General features: G+C 42.4%; 1 protein-coding gene across 2 annotated transcripts in view; it reads right to left on the reverse strand.

Annotated features, from left to right (window-relative positions):
- The window catches only part of SCNN1D (sodium channel epithelial 1 subunit delta), a 28,479-nt gene extending 10,043 nt beyond the window's left edge, over positions 1-18,436 (reverse strand). Inside the window, exons 1-2 of one of the 2 annotated variants that reach the window (XM_080379694.1) lie at positions 11,067-18,436; positions 310-9,723 (exon numbers count right to left, since the gene is read on the reverse strand). In XM_080379694.1, coding sequence (XP_080235820.1) covers positions 310-626 — 317 coding nt within the window. In that variant the 5' untranslated portion in view covers positions 627-9,723; positions 11,067-18,436. Of the gene's footprint in view, positions 1-309; positions 10,633-11,066 lie in introns of those variants that run through there. The other variant, XM_080379693.1, reaches the window with a different exon arrangement.
- Between the last annotated feature and the right edge of the window lie 137 nt (positions 18,437-18,573).

The following is an 18,573-nucleotide window of genomic DNA, read 5'->3' on the forward strand; positions in this document are numbered from 1 at the left end:
TCAGGGAAAGGCTGTTTTTATCGGAGCATAAAATCAGTTAGCAGCTTGCACCAAGTCACAAGGTAGAGTTCCCTCTATCCTGACTCAGTGTGTGAAATAAATTGTACATGCTGTTGCACAATTCCCAACAAGATTTTTATCTTAAAACCAGTTTGGAAATAACAATAGTCCCTTTCCACCTCTGTGAGGCAGAGAGACCTCCCTCTACCTTCAGCCTTCCCAGGGCTGCAGCCATAAGGATGCTGATGCTCCCTGAACCCTCGTGGACTGTAAAGATACGGCTGCAGCCAAGGGGAGAGTGCAGGTTACCTGTATGGGTCCAGATTGCAGATGGTAATTGCTGGAAACATCTTGGGCTCGGAATGCATTGACATGGTCAGGACAACAGGGTAGGCCCAGTACTGGCTGAACATCAGTGCAAATTGCCAGTACAACATGCCGAAGCTGGCAAGTAAAAGCAGAGTCCAAAAAGCTGTTTTCATCCTATTGCTGCCCGAGCACACGAGGCGGATAGTGCCGTGGATCGTTGTGTTCTTACAGAAGAATTCAAACATATCCTTGAAGGAATCGTAAAACTCAATCAAGCCTTCTTTCTTCTCCTCTTCTCTTGCCGCTTCCTGCTCCATCCTTTAAGTCTGTTTCTGTTCAATAAAAAATTAAATCTTATTAGCGTGTTAGAAAGACCGCAGCCAACCGATGGGCTCTTTCAAACAGGGCACCGATGAGTTTGTTATGAGCAAAAGCTGAAAATAACTGTGAGGTGAGACTCATCCATCTTTCCAGAGTTTGGACACAGGGAAGCAACCAAGAGGTCAAACATCCCGCACAGCGCTGCCCCAGTAACTCAGGGCGTGCTGCCGCACTTCCACTATGACTTCCCCGTTAGCACGGGTATGCAAAGGTGAAGTGACTAATGCACCAGCTGCCGAGCAGTTTGCAGCCAAAGGGGTGTGTAGTGTTCTTTCGAAGAACACCAAGGACCAGCATTTAATTCTGAAACGTTGTCGTCGGGCATTAATACAGGTCTGTAACTAATTTTTTGTTACGAGTATATTGCTTGTGAAACGCGCTGGGCTCGAGGCACGAAACAAGGCTGCCTCAGAACTAGCAATATGGCTTCATCCTTACGCCAAGGAATCAGGATAAATCTGACTTTCAAGGGACATATTAGGATTTGCTTTTAATTTTTGCTGTGTGATCTCCCGTTCTGCAGAACGGAGGTAAAACAGGATTCATTTCTGTCATCCCTGAAACAGAGCCTCTTCCAAGATGAAATGCAGTAGGTGTTGTGCGGTTCAGATGAGCAGAATCGGGCGTTCAGGAAAGAAAGTGGGGAAAACCACCACCTCGGCTGAAACCACAGAGGAGATTACCCAAAATAGGATGTGGGTGAAGCATTGCAGATACTACTTAAAATAAAATGCTCTTGGATTGCTTCCAAAGACCACAGAAATATTGATTACTACTATTAACAGAAATTTTACCACCTGTCTCCTACATAAATAGCTTCTTCCAGGTTTTTATCATTTTGCAGACACAAAAATGAAGCATAGAAACTGAAAACCACCCAAGAAGAGTGGCACAACTGGAAAGCAAAATTCATCTCTCCCTTGTCACAGTAAGTAAAACACCTGCTATGCTACTCTAGATAATTTCAGACTTTATACTGATGAGACCATGAATTTATCATTTATGCTTATACGTTTTAGCCAGCACAGGCTGAGGACATCTTCCTAGGTTTAGTAGCAGCTGGGGACATTGGACTAATGTTGACATACTTCCACTTACTGAACGTGACATCAGGCCCTGTAATCTGTGAGTTTCCAACATTGCAGCACTCTGAATCACCCTACCTATTATGCTGTTAAGAGAAGTTTACTGAGTGCAACACTTAGGTCCAACCTTAACTCCAAATAAAAACCTTATAAATACAGCAACAGGGTTTGAAGCCGAGACAGGGAGCACAGAAATAACTAAAGAGTTGTTGTGAGTGGGCTATGGGATCACGAAATGAAAGCTCAGGCTCTCTACTGAGTTATGAGCCTTGAAGTGTTTGGTGGTGGCTCAGCTGGAGGAGCTGGGGAGGTTCCTGCAGCTCAGCTGATACACACCGGAGCCCTGACCTGCAATGCCTTCATCCTCAGCTAGATCTCATTTTAAAACATGGCTTTATTTCAAAGGGCATAAGAATATTGTTTAACAATAATACAAATTTTTATATATTATACTATGTATTTTATATTAATATATTATTAAATATATTAAATATATATTCTATATTATTAAAAAAAACCTCAAAGGCATATGTACCTCTTTTAAACTTTTATATTTAAACATGACAAATGGTTTTTCAAATTTCTTAGCTACAGCTGCCATTGAACAAGTACAGGAAGCCCAAGCCAAGTGAACTATTCAATAAAGGGCATGAACAATTAAAAGAAAACCTGTGTGATAAAAAAATTGAAGCGGGAAAGAAGCGATTCCACTTTTGCTACAAGGAAACACTGTTTTCCCGCAGTGCATATACAGTTAAGCTGTTGCTCCCACACCGACTGCACAGAGCCACTGGTTACCAGTTTTACCAGCCAACCTTACAGCTACAGCTTTACATCCAAATCCTTCTCCAGTCCAAAAAGGACGATATGTGGCAAACTCCAGAAACAAATATCTGGTAGTCTTGCTGCCGCCTATTACACATTTTTCAGATTAAACTCAGATGCTAAATGATATGTTCAACCTTCATCTCACTCAGTTCTTCCTTTCTCATTTTGTTTAGATAAGAATAAATGCAAATAAGCCCGCAGAGTACATTAAGAAAGATATTGAATGAGTCCTTAAATGTTTATGGTGGTTTAAGGTAGAAATTAAAATTGTGTGAGACCAAACCAGGAAAATTTAATTTGTTAGTGTTGTATTAATCTCACTAGTCAGCCTTGCCCTTACGAGAAAAAGTAGAATAAAAGATAATAGTCACCAAAAGTGAATGCTAAATCAAATCTACAAACCCCACCTTTTTATGCATAATTTTGAACCTTAAAACCCCACCTGTAAACATTCAAACTATGGCTTTCAGAGACAACCCACAGTTTTCAGACATCCTGACTGGGCTTTTAAGGCTATGGCTAGTTAGTTCATACCATTTGAATCTGCATTCTTAACATAACTAGAATGAAAAAAGCATATGATAATGCAAAAAACAAACAAAAAAAAACCCCAAAAACCAACCAAAAAACACAGCCCAGAGGGAATCTTTCAAAACACAGGCTACAGCACGTCCTCCCTACTGGTTTCCCAGATCAGCCTACCACTAATTTATTTAACATAGCAATTGCAGCTGGGGACTTCAAACACGTAACAGCAACGGTGACCAGTTGCCTGTCTGTAGTAAGAGCCTGGAGAGAGGCTGCAGGTTGTAAGAAAGTCAGTGGAAGTTACACAGCGGTGGTAAACAGGTGTATCTTCCTTATCCTCACAGCAGCTCAACACACACTAAACACACATGAAGGTCATGTAGTCAAATATTTAAGCACATAGGAATCTATAGCTACATATCCATCACATATATACACAGAAATACACAGTAAAATGGCAAAAGACCCCACTGTACCTTGGCAGAACCTCTGAGTGTTTAGAGTAGCCACTAAACTCAGCCTTCGGCTTGATCCTGACCAGGAGGCAAGTCCTGGTCCCCAGCTTTCGTGTTGCCTTTTCTAACTGAGGATGTATCTGGAGCTGTCCAGCCTATATGGATCGAATGGATGACATCAAAAGGGGCAGGACTTCAGCAACAGATCATGGAAATTATTCAAAGCATGATCCAGGGAATAATAGGAACCGAATGAACTGGACAAACAAGTTAAAATTAAGGTTATGCTTGAGTTAAAGTTGGTTTGAGTGGTGGGAGGTGGGTTTTTTGTTGTTTTTATTCTCTCCGCCCCCCCCCTCCCCCCCCCCCCCCCCCCCCCCCCCGCCATGGCTAGAATAGCTTTTCAGCTATAATTTCTGCAAATACCTAGGGAATCCCCATGGATCCTGTAAAGTTCTTTCCACTCTGAACTTTCCCATCAAGGAAGTAGCTTTCTGCTGCCTTTTCATGGTTTCCGGAGGTTTGCATGATCATTAGTAATTGAAGCCATTAAGTTGTCCACAGGTGTGCTTGAGGAATTAAATACCTCCATGTAATCCAAAGTGATCAGCTACTCAGTCTAAAGCACACGTGGCAATGGATTCCTTCCTGCTTTTCCAAGAATATTGCTTATCTGCAGTGGGCTATCCCATACCCGTTAAGAATTTAACCCTCAAATAGAGACACTTGAATAAACTAAATCCACCACGATTCTCAATTTAAATCAGAACACCCTTGTTTTGTAATGCTGTTCAGTCAAGACTTGCAAAAGTCTGCCTAAGTAATGCAGAAGCAGATTCTGGGACTGCTAAAACACAAGCACATCAGATTGCTCGTATAATTAGCACTGACATCTGCCCAGGTGGAAAACAGCCCTGCGATGGTTTTGCAAGAAGCTTGTTGTATGAAAATATTAATACTCTGGATATGAAGAATTTTTAGAGCCCCGGATGAGACGGGCAGAGCTCCTGCCTGCCTTTTCAAATTGGCTGGAACCGGATTTTCTATTACATTTGAAGTTGCGAAATACTGTTATTTGCAATGACAATTGAAATTTCTTGTGAAATTGAATTTAAAAAAAAAAAAAAAAAAAAGGAGAGAAAGGGCAAAAGTCAGGGGAAACATACTCTTCTGCTTTTGACTGATTTAAATCCTGTTTATGCTTTTAACAATTGCTTTGTGCTGGATTTTGCTTCATAAAAATGAAACATGCAGAACATTCACCTCAAATTTTAGAACAATTATTCTAAAAGATGCAAATGCTGTTAGACAGCTGCTATTGATGTGTTTTACCCCTCTTTGTCTTTCATTTTAAATGTCACAGAAAATATTTGGAAAATATTTCTGATTTAAAAATACCCAGTATTTTGAGGTGTAAAAACTAAACTTTTGTTCTAAAAAAATCCAGTTGGCTCTTGAACAGCTACAGCAGAGTCCCTTGTCACTGGTGAAGAAGTAAATAGTTGAATTCTCACTAAAAAACCTCAGAACGCTGAAAACCTAATTCTGTCACGTCCATTTCTTTGTCCCCCACCCTTCATTCTCTCTTCATTTTATATTGTGCAATAGAAAATGGCAACAATAAATCCTTGACAATGAAATTATTGCACAATGAACATGCACAAGACAAATTCTGTTGCTTCATTATGGCTGCAGGCCTCAGTGTAGAGATCTTCTGGCGACACATCAGAACAACACCTTCCGAGCCAGCCAGGAATTTTTCCTGCAGGAAATGGAGAAGAACTGGATGTGCAAACGACGCTGTCCCTCAAGCAAGATGCCATTTCTGTCTGCACTTGCTGATTTGGCATCCTGTATCCTGAGCTGGGAGGAGAGGGGAAGAGAACTCTTTTGCTGGTTAAAAAAAGTAAGTTGGTGTTTCTTTCCAAATACAGCAACAGATTATGGAGATAACAGTCATGAGAAAGTCCTTTAAGGTTGCAAAAAGGCTATGCTCTAATTATTTTCAGTGGGGCAGAAAATGTTTATTGGTGCTTGTAGCACTGCAATGGTGGGAAGGAGTAAGTCTATCGCACACCCCATATAGCAGCAGCGAATGTCATGGTTGAATACAAGCCCTGGACGTGTCGTGCTTTTCTCCCACACAGCATTTTTTCAAGCTCCTTTCCCCGAATTGCAATTTTTTCACCGGTTGAGATGAATGGAGTCACATCCCATTTCCTTGACAAAGACGGTACAGGTAAAGGAATTCCGTCATTTTTCCTTTTAAGCTTTTACCTTGCTGTCCATATTCAGGGCACTGTCCAAACTGCCACCTTGACCCTACGCTACCCTTGCTCATAGTGCAGACTTGGCACGGGTGATAAAAGCTTAGTGATGATCTCTAGCTAGTCCCTCTTGTGACCAGCTAGTCCTCTAGAGCTCAAATGTTAGTATTTTGCCCGGTAGCGTTTTAAATGTCCAAAACAAGAGGTGCCACAGTGTCTGGACTTTTGTGAGAACACCGAATTACAGTGAGGGGAGTCTGACCAGGCAGATAAAAGTGTTTTTCCTCATCTTGTAAATCATGCTCTTTTTGGCTTAAAATTTCATGGTTGAAACCTGCTTGCCTTGAGAGGCCTAAAACAAATCAGCAAACTGAAATGACACAGCAACCCCACCACCACCACCCTTGCAGCAGCTTTCCCTGATGCCACACCACCCTGAACTTCACTGTAATTTGCTCTCCACTAACCACACAAGCTCTCTTTCAGTTATTAACTTTCTCCCTCGTTGCATTTGTTTCATATTATCGTGCGCTCTCCCACTGAAGTGTTGCATTCCTTTTCTAAACTCGCCTGCGTCTTCTGGAGGTTCCCCACGGTTTTTCTTTATTCTGTTCTTTTCACTGCTTTTCTCAGCCTCTGGCATCCACCTCCTCCTGCACTGGAAGGGATGCGGAGCACATCCTGCACCCTCCTGCATTCAGCAGGCTTTGTAGCGCTACGGTTTAATCTTGATTTTTAGCAAATCTTGCTTTACTCACGTCACTTGTTCCTGCATGGATGGCGTTTATTCTTCTGGAATGCCCCAGGTTACTCTGTTAAACCATCTTCCCACATTTTCTCTCATTACACGGGGCACAGCATACCAACCCCGTCTTCCTCTCTGAGATCAGCATGACTTGCCTCCTCTGGCTGTGTGGAAACTCCCTCCCAGTGCTTTCTTCATGGCCACTGGATGAGCCAGTCTATTCCTCCTCCCACTCAAAGGCAGACAAACTTCTGTGGGCAACTATAGAAAAGGGAAACTCAACTCCCCGTGTTTCCTCTTCCCATGTGTTGGCTGGCTGGGCTGTGCATGGACTTGAACTGGCACGCAGCTGGCTCTGCCCTCCTGTATTTTTTTTTCTCTTTTTTTTTTTCCCCAGTTCTTACTCGCCCAGAACCACTCTGTCATCTTTTCAAAGCAGAACACAAATCTGTTACTCTGTTGTCTGTAAATCTGCTGTCCTACCGAAGAAAGGAGCAGTACTGCGAGGTATTATGGAGGTGCTGACAGCTTGTTCAGTTCAGTCCTATGCAAGAGGCAGAACAAAGGCAGTCCCTGCCCGCGAGAGCTTCCAAACATTGCTTAATATTTCCTTTTGATCCTGCCCCAAATGGTCCTAAACTGACTCTGATTTTTCAGGTGTTTTCCACCTCTCTTGGAATCTGTGTCGAAGCTCACCAAAATTTCCTCTGGGAATGCCAACATTCATTGCTTTGATTGTGTGATGCTTTGAGCCGTGGCTGAGGGGATCTTTATCTTGAAACCACAGTGAGTTATGCCTGCAGAAATAGGATAGCATTGGTGTACCTCAGCGTCCCTTGTGCACTGGTTTGCACCTAGCCAAGGCAGCTGCAAAGGCTGCCAAACCTGCTCAAGGAACTGGTAAACACTCCTTAACTTGCGCTGAGCTCCCTGCTAGCGCTCTGGTGTTATCACCAGCCGTGACTGAGTTAGCAAGGTTACTAATGCTGGCTGGCACATCCTCACAAAAACCCAGAAATCACAGCAATGAGGACATGCACATTCTGCTAGTCACCAGCCATTTAAATACTCCTTAATTACACCCCTTGTTACGAAGAGGCCCCACGTAACCCCTGCTTTCCATGAAGCCTCCACCAGAGGCGCATAGGGTTAAAAATGCAGCCTCAGTAGCAAAATCCTGCTTACTTCCAGTATGACCAAGCATTCATTTCCACTCACTCACCTTTCTGAGTAAGATGTCTGTAGCAGCTCCTGTCATCCCTCTGGGATAACACCTGCTTTTTTTTGTTTCTCTTCCTGTTCTCTGGTCTTGTTTCTTTAGTCACGAGCCTTCATAGATGCTGTTCCACCTGTTCAGACCTGTTAAACCATCAGCCAATTTCAAAGATTCACAGGCTGGTGAAATCCTGCTTGCCAGTGGATTTTTTTTTTTTTTTATCCTACTCCAGCTCAGACGCAGTATCTGTAGGAATGCTGATGCAATCAGGACTGGCAGAGGTTGGAGAACATCAGTAAAAGCTTCTTGTTCTGTGGAAACACAAGATGTCACCATCCTGCAATCACAGATACCATAATTCCATCATAAATGATGCCCAAATCTCCCCATGCTGTTGTCCAAGCTGCCGGAGAAAGTGGTAGATAGTACTTTCGGCTCCTGTCTTCTGGCAATAGGCAAGCAGATCTCCCCTGGTGATCCCCACTCCTCTTGGTACCCAGGAAAGAAACTGCAGTGCAATGCTTGATAGCAAGTCAGTGGGGTTAATCAATCCAATAACTTCAGGCTTTCCTATTGGGAACTAGAACAGATGTCAACAAGAGGAAGAGGCACTACAGTATGGCACCTAGGAAGGAGGGGAATGAAGAAACCGGGAACAAACTGCGCAAGGGCAAAACAGTCATTAGCAAATCAGTAACTGAAACCAGCTATTACATAAATGGCTGTGTCAGCTGTCATACCTCTTTAGATGGATGCTTTTTGGGTTAAATTCAGGTGCAATCCCCTATTTTCCATCAGCAACCTCTGAAGGATTCCTTCACCTTCTCATCAAACAGCTCCACCCATGCCTGAGTTGGTATCTGAAAAGTCATAGCCCTGGTGCCGCAACGGCAAACATACAAACAGCTCCGTTCGGGCTACCAGTGCTGAAAGCTTTAGAAAGCTCAGTAATAACCCTCTGAACACAGATAAACCCTCAGGGAAGCATTGTGGCTGAAGAGAAGACCTGGCTTTAAAAAAAGATATACTTTTGTAACCTTTAAATGATGCCAAAGGCGATCCAAGATGCTAGGTTGGTGTAAGGATTGCATAGATGACTTACTCTTGATTCATTCAAACTTGCAGCAGATTATCTGGGAGACCCATGAATGTCCCCGTGCTCCGGGTCTGCTTGCTCTGATATTTGGGATGTGCTTATTCACAAGGAAAGCACTGCACTTAGCCAGTAAGCCCTGAGATTTGCTATTAATCACCTGTTTTTCATTTTTTTCATGCCCAGGAAAGCTTTACTAGCCAATGCTGAGCCATGTGACTACCACGACCCGTACCTCACCATGAGTAATGTGGAGTGATCAGTCCACCTGAATAGCACAAATATTCCTGGTCTGACCTGTCTGTTCAGCGCTAACAGAAACCCTCCACAGAAGTCCCCAACCAACCTCCAAAAGTCAGATCAGGAATGGTTTGTCACCAGAAGGAGCTAAACTGGCCTAGTGATGTTTTCCTCGCTGAATATACCCATCAGCACCACAGAAAACCCAAACAAAGGCAGAAGTCTCCAAACTTTCCACAACCATTTGTTCAAAGTCGATGTCCTGTTTGCTGGAGGGTCCCGGCTTGCCAGCAGATTGTGTCCAGTCTAGCTCATTTAAAAAAAAAACCAAACAACAACAACAAAAACCCAACTAAAATGAAAACCAAAAGAAGATAATTCAATTTTCCTGATCCACCAGAACCGCAGAAGCAATGGCAATAAATCCAAAACTCCACCCGCAGAGAAGGGCAGAGTCTGCCACAACATGGACAAAGAAATACCAACTTGAGAGCCTTAAACTCTTGAACTTTTCTCTTCTCTTGCTGTGCAATCTTGGACAAATCTTTCTGCCTCTCTCTCTCTGTTGCTTCATCCCTGAAACAGTCATAATGACACTTTGCAGCACTGTTGAGAGGGTTAATTGGTGTTTGTATAAAGCTTTGGTGATGTAAGCTGCCATGTAAGCATGATGATGACTATTGCTTTGATACTGCTTGTTAATTGCAACAGGGCTGTAGTCATGCTACAATATTTAAAAATATGTTTTTAAGAGATGTTCCTAGATCTCATCTGATATTTTAAGATGATCAGTGCGTATTCCCGTATTAGACAAACAAGTGACAGAATTCTTTGTGCATTTAACAATCCTGCAGATACTTTCCCACAATATGCAAGGGGTGCTGCCTACATCAGATCCCATATATTTTGGCCTCTAGCTTTCAGCCTCATCAAATGAGCTCCTTGCAATGCCCATTGCTTAAGATAACAGACTTTCTTCTCACTCCATCAGCATGAAAGGATAAGATCAAGATTATTTTCACTTCCAGACCTATTTGTCATAAGGAGGTCTATAGATCAAGAACACGTGTAATTTGCATTTGCCACGCGGGCCATGTAATACGCCTCCAGAAGTGGATATTCATCATGAGGGCGTATATCCTTTACCTGATCTTTTTTTCTGAAATTCTCTTTCCAGCTTGAGGGAATGCATTCACTTGTCACACACACAGGCCTGCAATGCAAGTAATGCATTTTGTATGACTTCATTTTGAAAAGTGTCTTAACATAAAAGACCCAGTTTTCCCCCATTATTATCCCCGGCATCTTTGACTGGAGTCTTCCAGCAGGTTTTGGCAGCAAACGTCAACTTCATATTCGATTCCATTAAAAATCTGACCATTGACTTTGACTTGCCAGAGCAGCAGCAATCACCTGTGAAGCTGCATCTGAGACGTCCCCTGTGCCACTGCAGCTAGGTTAGTCCTTTGTCAAAGAACACTTGTGTACTACAGATTAAACACATTAGTGGAGCTACAAAAGGGGTAAGAATGGGGGGGGGCTGTGTGTGTGTTCTGTTGGGATGAGCAAAAGTAGGTTACCTCTGGTCTGCTACAGGTTTCAGAATATGTTCTGAGCAAACCTCTGGGTCAGACTCTCTAGGACACACTGCCATGAGTACTCAGTGTAAACTGTGAGATGGAACACCATTCCGTTATTCTGGGCACCACAGGAAATCATGCTGCCTTGCTTTTATTTCTGATAATCCATCTGGCATATATTTCTTATTAAATTACCCAGAGACTATGCTGGCAGACATAAATTTGAAGCATTATTTGTACCAACAGTTCCAAAAGGCTTCCCCTTTCCTCTTCAAAGGTGTGCCTTCCTGCAAGGCTGCAGCATCTCCAAAAGTTTGCATCAGTAAGTGAATTGCTTACCTGTACCTGGACCGATCGGAATCTGGCTGTAGAAGACTGCATGTGCTTCTACACCCTGTCTGCTCCAACAGTTCTGGTGGCATTCAGTGCCTGCCAGTTTCTCTTCATGGACATCAAGGAAAAAACAGATCGGAAGGTAGAGTGGGAAAGCAAGGATTTACAGCTCAGGCTAAGTTTAGCAGGCACTCTCTTGCTTAGTAAGCTCTTTAAAGGAAACATGTTATCATTGAAAGGTTCAAATCCTCCTGTCAGCACTGGAGACAATTCCTCTCAGTTGAGGCAGAGGCATATTTGTCAAATTTAGCAAATTTTGTCATATTGAGCGAAGCAGCCTATTCAATGAGGTTCATTTTGTGTCTAACCATCAGAAAACAAACCACTGGTCAGCTCAGCCAGGATCTCCCTGTAGGACTAAATATTTCAAGCAAGTTAAGAAAAAATATTTTGTCAGAAAAACTTGCCGTGAAATTGCAAATGATCTTCATGAAGAATGATTATCTATAGAGATCTGTGTAGAGATTGCCTGGCTCTAAAGGAAGTTCAGCAGCAATGAAACCACAGCCATCATAATGGCTTTTGAAGGCATACATCCATCTTGCAAGATAACAGCTTAATAACGTTCTAATACTAGGCATGCTGCACTTTGGATACAAAGAGCAATGAAATCATACAAATGTCAAATACTAAAGAAGGGCATGCGGAAGCAGTGAAAGTGATGAACAATAAGGAGAAACTGGCATGTCATACTATTTGTCTTTGCATCTTAAGGTGATGTCATTCGAAGGCCACTGATGGCCATGTACCAATTATCATTTGGGAAATACAGAGAGGTAAATGGGAACTGGATCCTGGTGATGGAGTTCCTTACCTAGTACTGGTGGAATAAATAAGGAAGAGGACTGACCTTTCCTCTTTCTGACTCAGAAACATGTCAGAATTATTTTTTAAGTAATACTATCTCCTTGTCAATCATCATAAAGGAGGTCACACCCGTCCTTAGCCAGGCAGGGGAGGAAATCAAAGAGAAAAAAGCTCTGGTTTCAGCAAGTTTATTTATCAGTGCTTAGGCTAAATTGCCTGTCATTTTATTTGGGTCACCTAAGGCTGTCTGATTGCCTGCTGCCTCTCCAATTCAGACAGTAGAAAATGAAATAAGTCACAAAAAGTATGATGTCTGGAAATGTTAATCTGGCCTATAAATGAACAACATTAATCATTATCATAACAGCAGTGATTATGGAAAACAAAGATTATGATTCATGTTTGGCACTTGCTGATGTGGAACCTTTAGTCCAGAGAGCTCAAAATAGATGCCACTCACCAAATGATTAAGCATGCATGCTCTCAGTAAAGCTCGATAAATATTACCCTTTCTTTACACAAGAAGAAAAATGGAGCTTCAAAACAATTGGATGATTTCCTCATGATCAACAATGAATCAGTGAGATTCAGGAACCATCACAGCCCTTCTCTGGAACTCAAGATCATCAGTCATGTTGAAGCTACTTGTGAACAAGTTACCAGTTCCCATTAAAAAACAACAAACAAAAAACCAAAAAAAACCCACTTATGAGTATCGGTCTCCTAGAGAATCAAAGGGTTTGGGCAATTTTACAAAATAATATAGTTCTGCTAGACAATAATATACTATACTTCTGGAATACTATGAAACAAACATGCACTATAGTGACAAAACAGTCACTGAAGGAAAGTTACTCAATAAAAGCCAGTATGGTAGTTAAAGCAATAAAACAAAAGGACAAAGAACCAAAAATAAGAAAAACAGATAAACGCACAGAACCTCTAAATTGCCCTTTGGCCAAAGATTAACAAAGAGCCACTTTATGAGAAAAAAAAACCAACCCCCCCTACGTCGTTTCATCCATTAATGAAATGGAACTTTTAGATTGGGAAGCAGCAATGTTTTAATTTGTTTTAATACAAATGACATTGCTCATAGTTCAGACCTGGAAGCGATGCCTCTCATATACACTTGGAATTGGAAGGGAATTCAGGAAGGCAGGATACAATTACTTGAACTAAATCTGACCAAGACATTAGCATCAATGCCTTGTATTCTTATAAAAAAGATCTCTGAAGGATTATTGGTCAAGGATATCTTTTGGTTTAAAGTGCAAGCTCAGGCTGTGGAAAACGTGATCAGTTAGTGCTTTATTACAAACAGGGCCCTGGGACGGTGATCTGGTTTCTCAGTGTCACCATTCTCATCCCCATGCAGGTAGTTATAATTGCAACACGTTCAGGTATCAGTGATGGAGATTCACTATAGATTGAACAGCAAATATCCTTCTTCCTCAGAATTCCTCAGAATTCCAAATTCCTTTTGCTGAAAGCCCCTCCCAATAAAGAAAAGAAAAAAAAAAAAAAACCAACCCAAACCTAATTTTTGCATTCCCCCAAAATGAAGAAATACACTTTAAAAATTTAAGAGTAAATACTGTTCAGCAATATTTATTAATGCTTTAAAAAAGTATAAAACCAAAATCCTAACTAAGGCCTTTCAGGTAAGTGCCTGGAACACAAATTTTGCCTAGCATAAATGAAAAACGGCTTCACCAGCATCACTGAGCACCTTGCAACTCTGCCTCGTCTTTGGCCAACACTGACAATAGCCATGCTAATAAATGTTGCTCCCTGGCTCAGTAAGAGAAGATGTGTCTGTGGCTTCCTGAGCTACATCACCTGTTACTCATGGGATGCATTTTTCAAGGTGATTGTCCAGCTGCTACTTCTTCCTTAACAACAGCCTAAAGATTCATTATTTCCTTCCCTATGGCTTTGCAAATGTTCAGCCCCGTGCCCGACTTCTTCCAGCCCGCTCAGATCAAGGCTGCCACAGTCCCCTTGGTTCACCCACTTCTCTCCTACTTGGGTGTAACACTCCCAAGCCTCCTTCTTTACCGATCCCTGTGGCTTTTAATTGCCCTGAATCCTGGCTGTATCTTTGCTAATGGAGCAAGGTGCCAGGCAGATTTGCTGAGCACCTTCAGTTCCCTGAAGCCCCCTGTTCTAGGAGGTAGTCAGGCAGGAGAGACCACAGGACACTCCTGCAGTTATTCACCTGGCAATGATTTCTTTGATGCATCTTGTGCTTGTGACAGTAAGCTCTTCACGGTTAGCAAATTCTGCCTTTGTACATCCAAAATATTTACATGGTGCCGGTTAGCCGTGGCTTTAGACAGCAAACAAAAATTACTAGATCGGTCGTGTCACTACAATACATACCAGGGAACACATTCTATGGACGTGTAAAGTAAGACAGTGCATTATAACTGACTGATCCTCCAATTTCACAGGCTACAGAGACTGAAAAACTAGTAAAGGGCCTAGGGGGTAGTTCTCTCTATTCAGGGCAGATGTAAAGATTCCTGTTTTTTTCAGTACTTAAGCTGAGAGACCTATCTCGGTTATCTGAAGCAGCAATGAGTTCAATGGCCAAGTCATGAGGTAACTAAAGAAAAAAACCTGCCCATTGAAAGTACCTATGAGAAGATCCTCTCCTGATCCCACTGTTACATGGCTGTTGGTAACAGGACGTGGGGAAATTGCTTTCCCAAAGATACATCAAATGTCTTTCTGGAATACCAGAACTTTCCATTTTATCAGCCTCCCCACTTCTGAGCAGCCGTGAGGCATGGCTGTTCTTCCAAGCATTCTGTGTCTTTCTGTGGACAATCTAAACAGAGACGCTCAGCAGCCACAGCATTGCCACATTTACTGGGCAAGATTACATTTGAGTACATGTGAACGCTAATTAACCCTCACTACATTCCTCGGGGTGCATTTTCTTTCTCAAATTATTTCTTCATCCACCAAGGTCAGCCTCAAAACACTCATTGAACTGCATGCATGGAGCATGCAGTCAAATTTGGGTTCCGGTTATTTGTATCTGTCCTGAAAATTTGCAATGTTTTTCTTACAATCACAATTAAAGGAAAAAATTCTGCAGTGCAAAAGTCAAACAGCTACACATTTTTAAAGAATAAAACAAAAAGTCTGTGTTCACAAGCATATAAAGATGTTTTCATGTCCTGTAACCACCCATGTGATCCTGCTGATGGGCCCATATCAAACTAAAAACCAACTCTAATCTTTAAGAGATAGTGAACTGTCTCACTTGTCTCTGTCCTGGAGTTAATCACCTTCCAAGTTAATTTAGCAGTATGTACTTATTTGTTTGCTGCAGTTAATGGTTTAAGAACATAATTTTGGAACTTCTATTGACTTCCCAAGCCCAGGTTTAAAATATGCCTTCAAGACACGATAGCAGTACACCAAAGATACTTTACAGAGAGGAAATTCTATAGTGTGATTCATTTGCATGTTGGAAAACAACTGGGAAGAAAGAAACTACTCTAGAGAGGACTCATTCTATGCTATCATTAGTGTTGAGAATAACATACCAGAGAGATGAATGGAATGTTAATGACAACACACGTATGCATGAAATACTTCGGGGTTGAAGAACATTAGAGAGAATGACAGAGGTATAAATATGAGCTCTGGAATTCCTTCAGCATTCTGGGGCTTTTATTACAGTCTCTAGTTCACATTTCTTGCATTTGTAGACTTAGATGACTTAGTAGGAATTCCAGTGTCAAACACACAAAAAGACAAAATGGTGTAGCAGAGGAAAGAAATGTTAATTGTCATCAGGTCAAAGGGTTTAAAACTACGTATATGTTGTACTGCATGAGTTGCCATGGGGAGTTTATTAGGCAAAATACATGTAGGCTAATACAGCATTCTAATAATACCTTGTATTTATACAGTGTGTTACATATCAAAGTATAATAATAATTTATAATAAAAGTTCCTTCTGTTGTGCAAAACCTTCAAGAATTTGTAAACTGTGAGCTCAGATTAGATATAAGGATGAGTGAGTGTAAGAGATTAAAACAAAACAGATCAACTATTGCTTCTTTTGTGAAGCAAACCATTATTCCTTGAAGTATTTCATGGCACCAAAATCAAAACAGTTGAAAGAATAGGACATGGTTTGATAAACTTCATTAACTCAGAAAGTTCTGATGAGGCCACAGGTGGGACAGGTGAACAGTGTGTGTCTGAAGGATCCTGCTATTGTGACTGAAGTCTGGAGTGATCATGGAAAATATTAGACATATGAAATGAAACTACCATTAAATTAAAATTTTTACACCCATCAGCAAACAAAATATTTTTGTTTAGTTAATTTCTCTCTTCATGATTTCAGATTGGAATTTTTTTCCTAAAATCTCTATCATTTTCCTACTTCAGAAAAATATTTCTTGTCCATATTTGAAGCTGAAGTAACAAAAATTAACACCTCTCAGTGGGGTTCTGCAAGGCCAAACATAATTTCAGTTTGCTGCACAACTGTAGCTCTCCCTGGGGTCTAATGCAACAGTCACTTTGCATCAGCAAGCCTGCCTCAGTGCTTAGGACATAAATGAAAACTGCATCCTCCCACCAAAAACGAACTGAAAGCTCAAGTGAGAGATTCTATGAGGACACAGTATTTTGCAATCCTCAGTTTGTAGAAACAAAGTGAAACTTAAAACGTATAGGTGGTTTGAAATTTGGTTTTCCCCCACAGGTACTGACATCACAGCCATTTTTCCCCCTCCCTGTTCTTGATGTTGATTAACCTCCACAAACCCCTGAGAGAGTGCAAGTCTGACCAACAGCCTACACTACTGGCAACAGACAGAACTAAGAGCTTAAAAAGTGTGTGGGCTACCAGTGCCCTCTGTTGGGTACCGGTGCAGGAGCGCTCAGGCAGAGGGGAGAACTGTGGGCACGGAAGATTCTTGCCTGCACCTTTTGGAACAGGAAGAAAAATTCTGGCCTTTATTGCAGTCATGCAGTCCCATCTATGAGTCTGTTTCAAAGTCTCTGGGCAACTCAGTCATTTTCTTTTCTGCCTTTTCGTTTCACCTGAGGCAATAAAGGAAGATTATTAGCCCAAACAACAGAAGTACACTTTCCCTTAAACTAATATATATGCTAATAGTTAATGGATACAGTACAGCCGCTATCCTCTACACACCAAGAGCGCTAACTAAACACAGATGTATTAGCCAGGAGCCAATCTCTTCCTTATGTTTTTTTTAAATTAAATCTTGACTAATCAAACTGCAAGAATTCCCTTTCACAAACAGTTTGAATTGCAAATTTCAAAAGCCCTGAAAGAAGAGCATGGGAAGCGAGTAAGCAAAAAATTGCTCTCAACTGGGTTACAATTCAGTATATAGGTTATGACCGAAATGCTAAAACATTAAATGTTAGCCACAGCTAGAGTATTTATTAGTCTTTTGAAGAGGCATTTTTAATTGGTTGGCAGCTTTTGCATGTGAACAAGCATAACAAGCAATACAAGTATTCAAATTCAATATAGCTGAAACAGTGTTGAGCTGGATCCAAATCAGCGAAGATCAGCATAACCCTGACAGCAAGGGCTGGGGTGAAATCCTTGGAAAAGGACCATCACGACTGGTCTGCTAAAGCCTGCCTTGCACGAAGCGGCGTCTTAATATGATGCTGGTTTTCACTCATTCAGCTTGCTTATTGTCCCAAGAACGTTAAGGCCAGGGCGAATTTTGTGTTTCCAGAACACTTTGCAATACCCACATTGTGGAAACGTTTAATCTTTCAACCGTAGGCATCTCACATAATCCCTTAAGGGAAAGAGCTCCTGCAAGACAGCGAGCTAAGGATCCGAGAGAGAAAGTAACACAGTGTCCACCTCAACGGGGCAACATTTTGCAGCGTTTTCTCCTAAGATGGACTTGCTCTGTTCTTCATAAACATTACTGAAGCAACAGATGCATGAACATGATAAGAGATAATTTGCTGTATTTTACGGGCCTGCTGGTGTAATCCTGGAAGCAAAAATATTGCCTGTGTACTGAATGACAGAAAATGAGTCTGCATTTATCCATTTGATGAACACTGGGAATTTGCAGAACAGATCGAAGAAACTTGTAGCAAAACAGACACAGACAGCTAATTATTTTTGAGGAAAGAAAAAAAGTCGGACAACCCCGCGATGCCTCCCAAATATAATTTTCTTTGAAGCCCTAACAATTGCCTGGCAACGTCCCAGTACACCGGACCTCCGTTATCAGTGTTGCTTTGCTGGCGGCTGCCTCTCTGCCCCGACAGGGCGCACCGCTGCTCCCCGGGCGGCGCGGCCTGCTGCCCCGCACCCCGGCCCCGGTGCTCCCCCGGCGGCGCGGCCTGCTGCCCCGCACCCCGGCCCCCCGGAGCCGGCCGCACCCGCGCACAGGCCCGGCAGGCCGCAGGGCCCGGCAGGCCGCAGCCCGGGAAGGGCGGCAGCCCCAGGCGGCCAGAGGCCGAGGGCACGGGGCCCACCGCTGCCCCCCAGGGCCGGGCTGCCCCCCAGTAGCGCCCCCCGCCGCCAAGGCGGCCCCACCGGAAGCGGAAGCCGCCGGAGCCGCGGGTCCGCACGCCGGAAGTGGGGCGGTTCCTTCCCGGAAGGAGA

This window comes from Falco punctatus (genome assembly GCF_963210335.1).
Source record: "Falco punctatus genome assembly, chromosome: 3".
NCBI lineage: Eukaryota > Metazoa > Chordata > Aves > Falconiformes > Falconidae > Falco > Falco punctatus.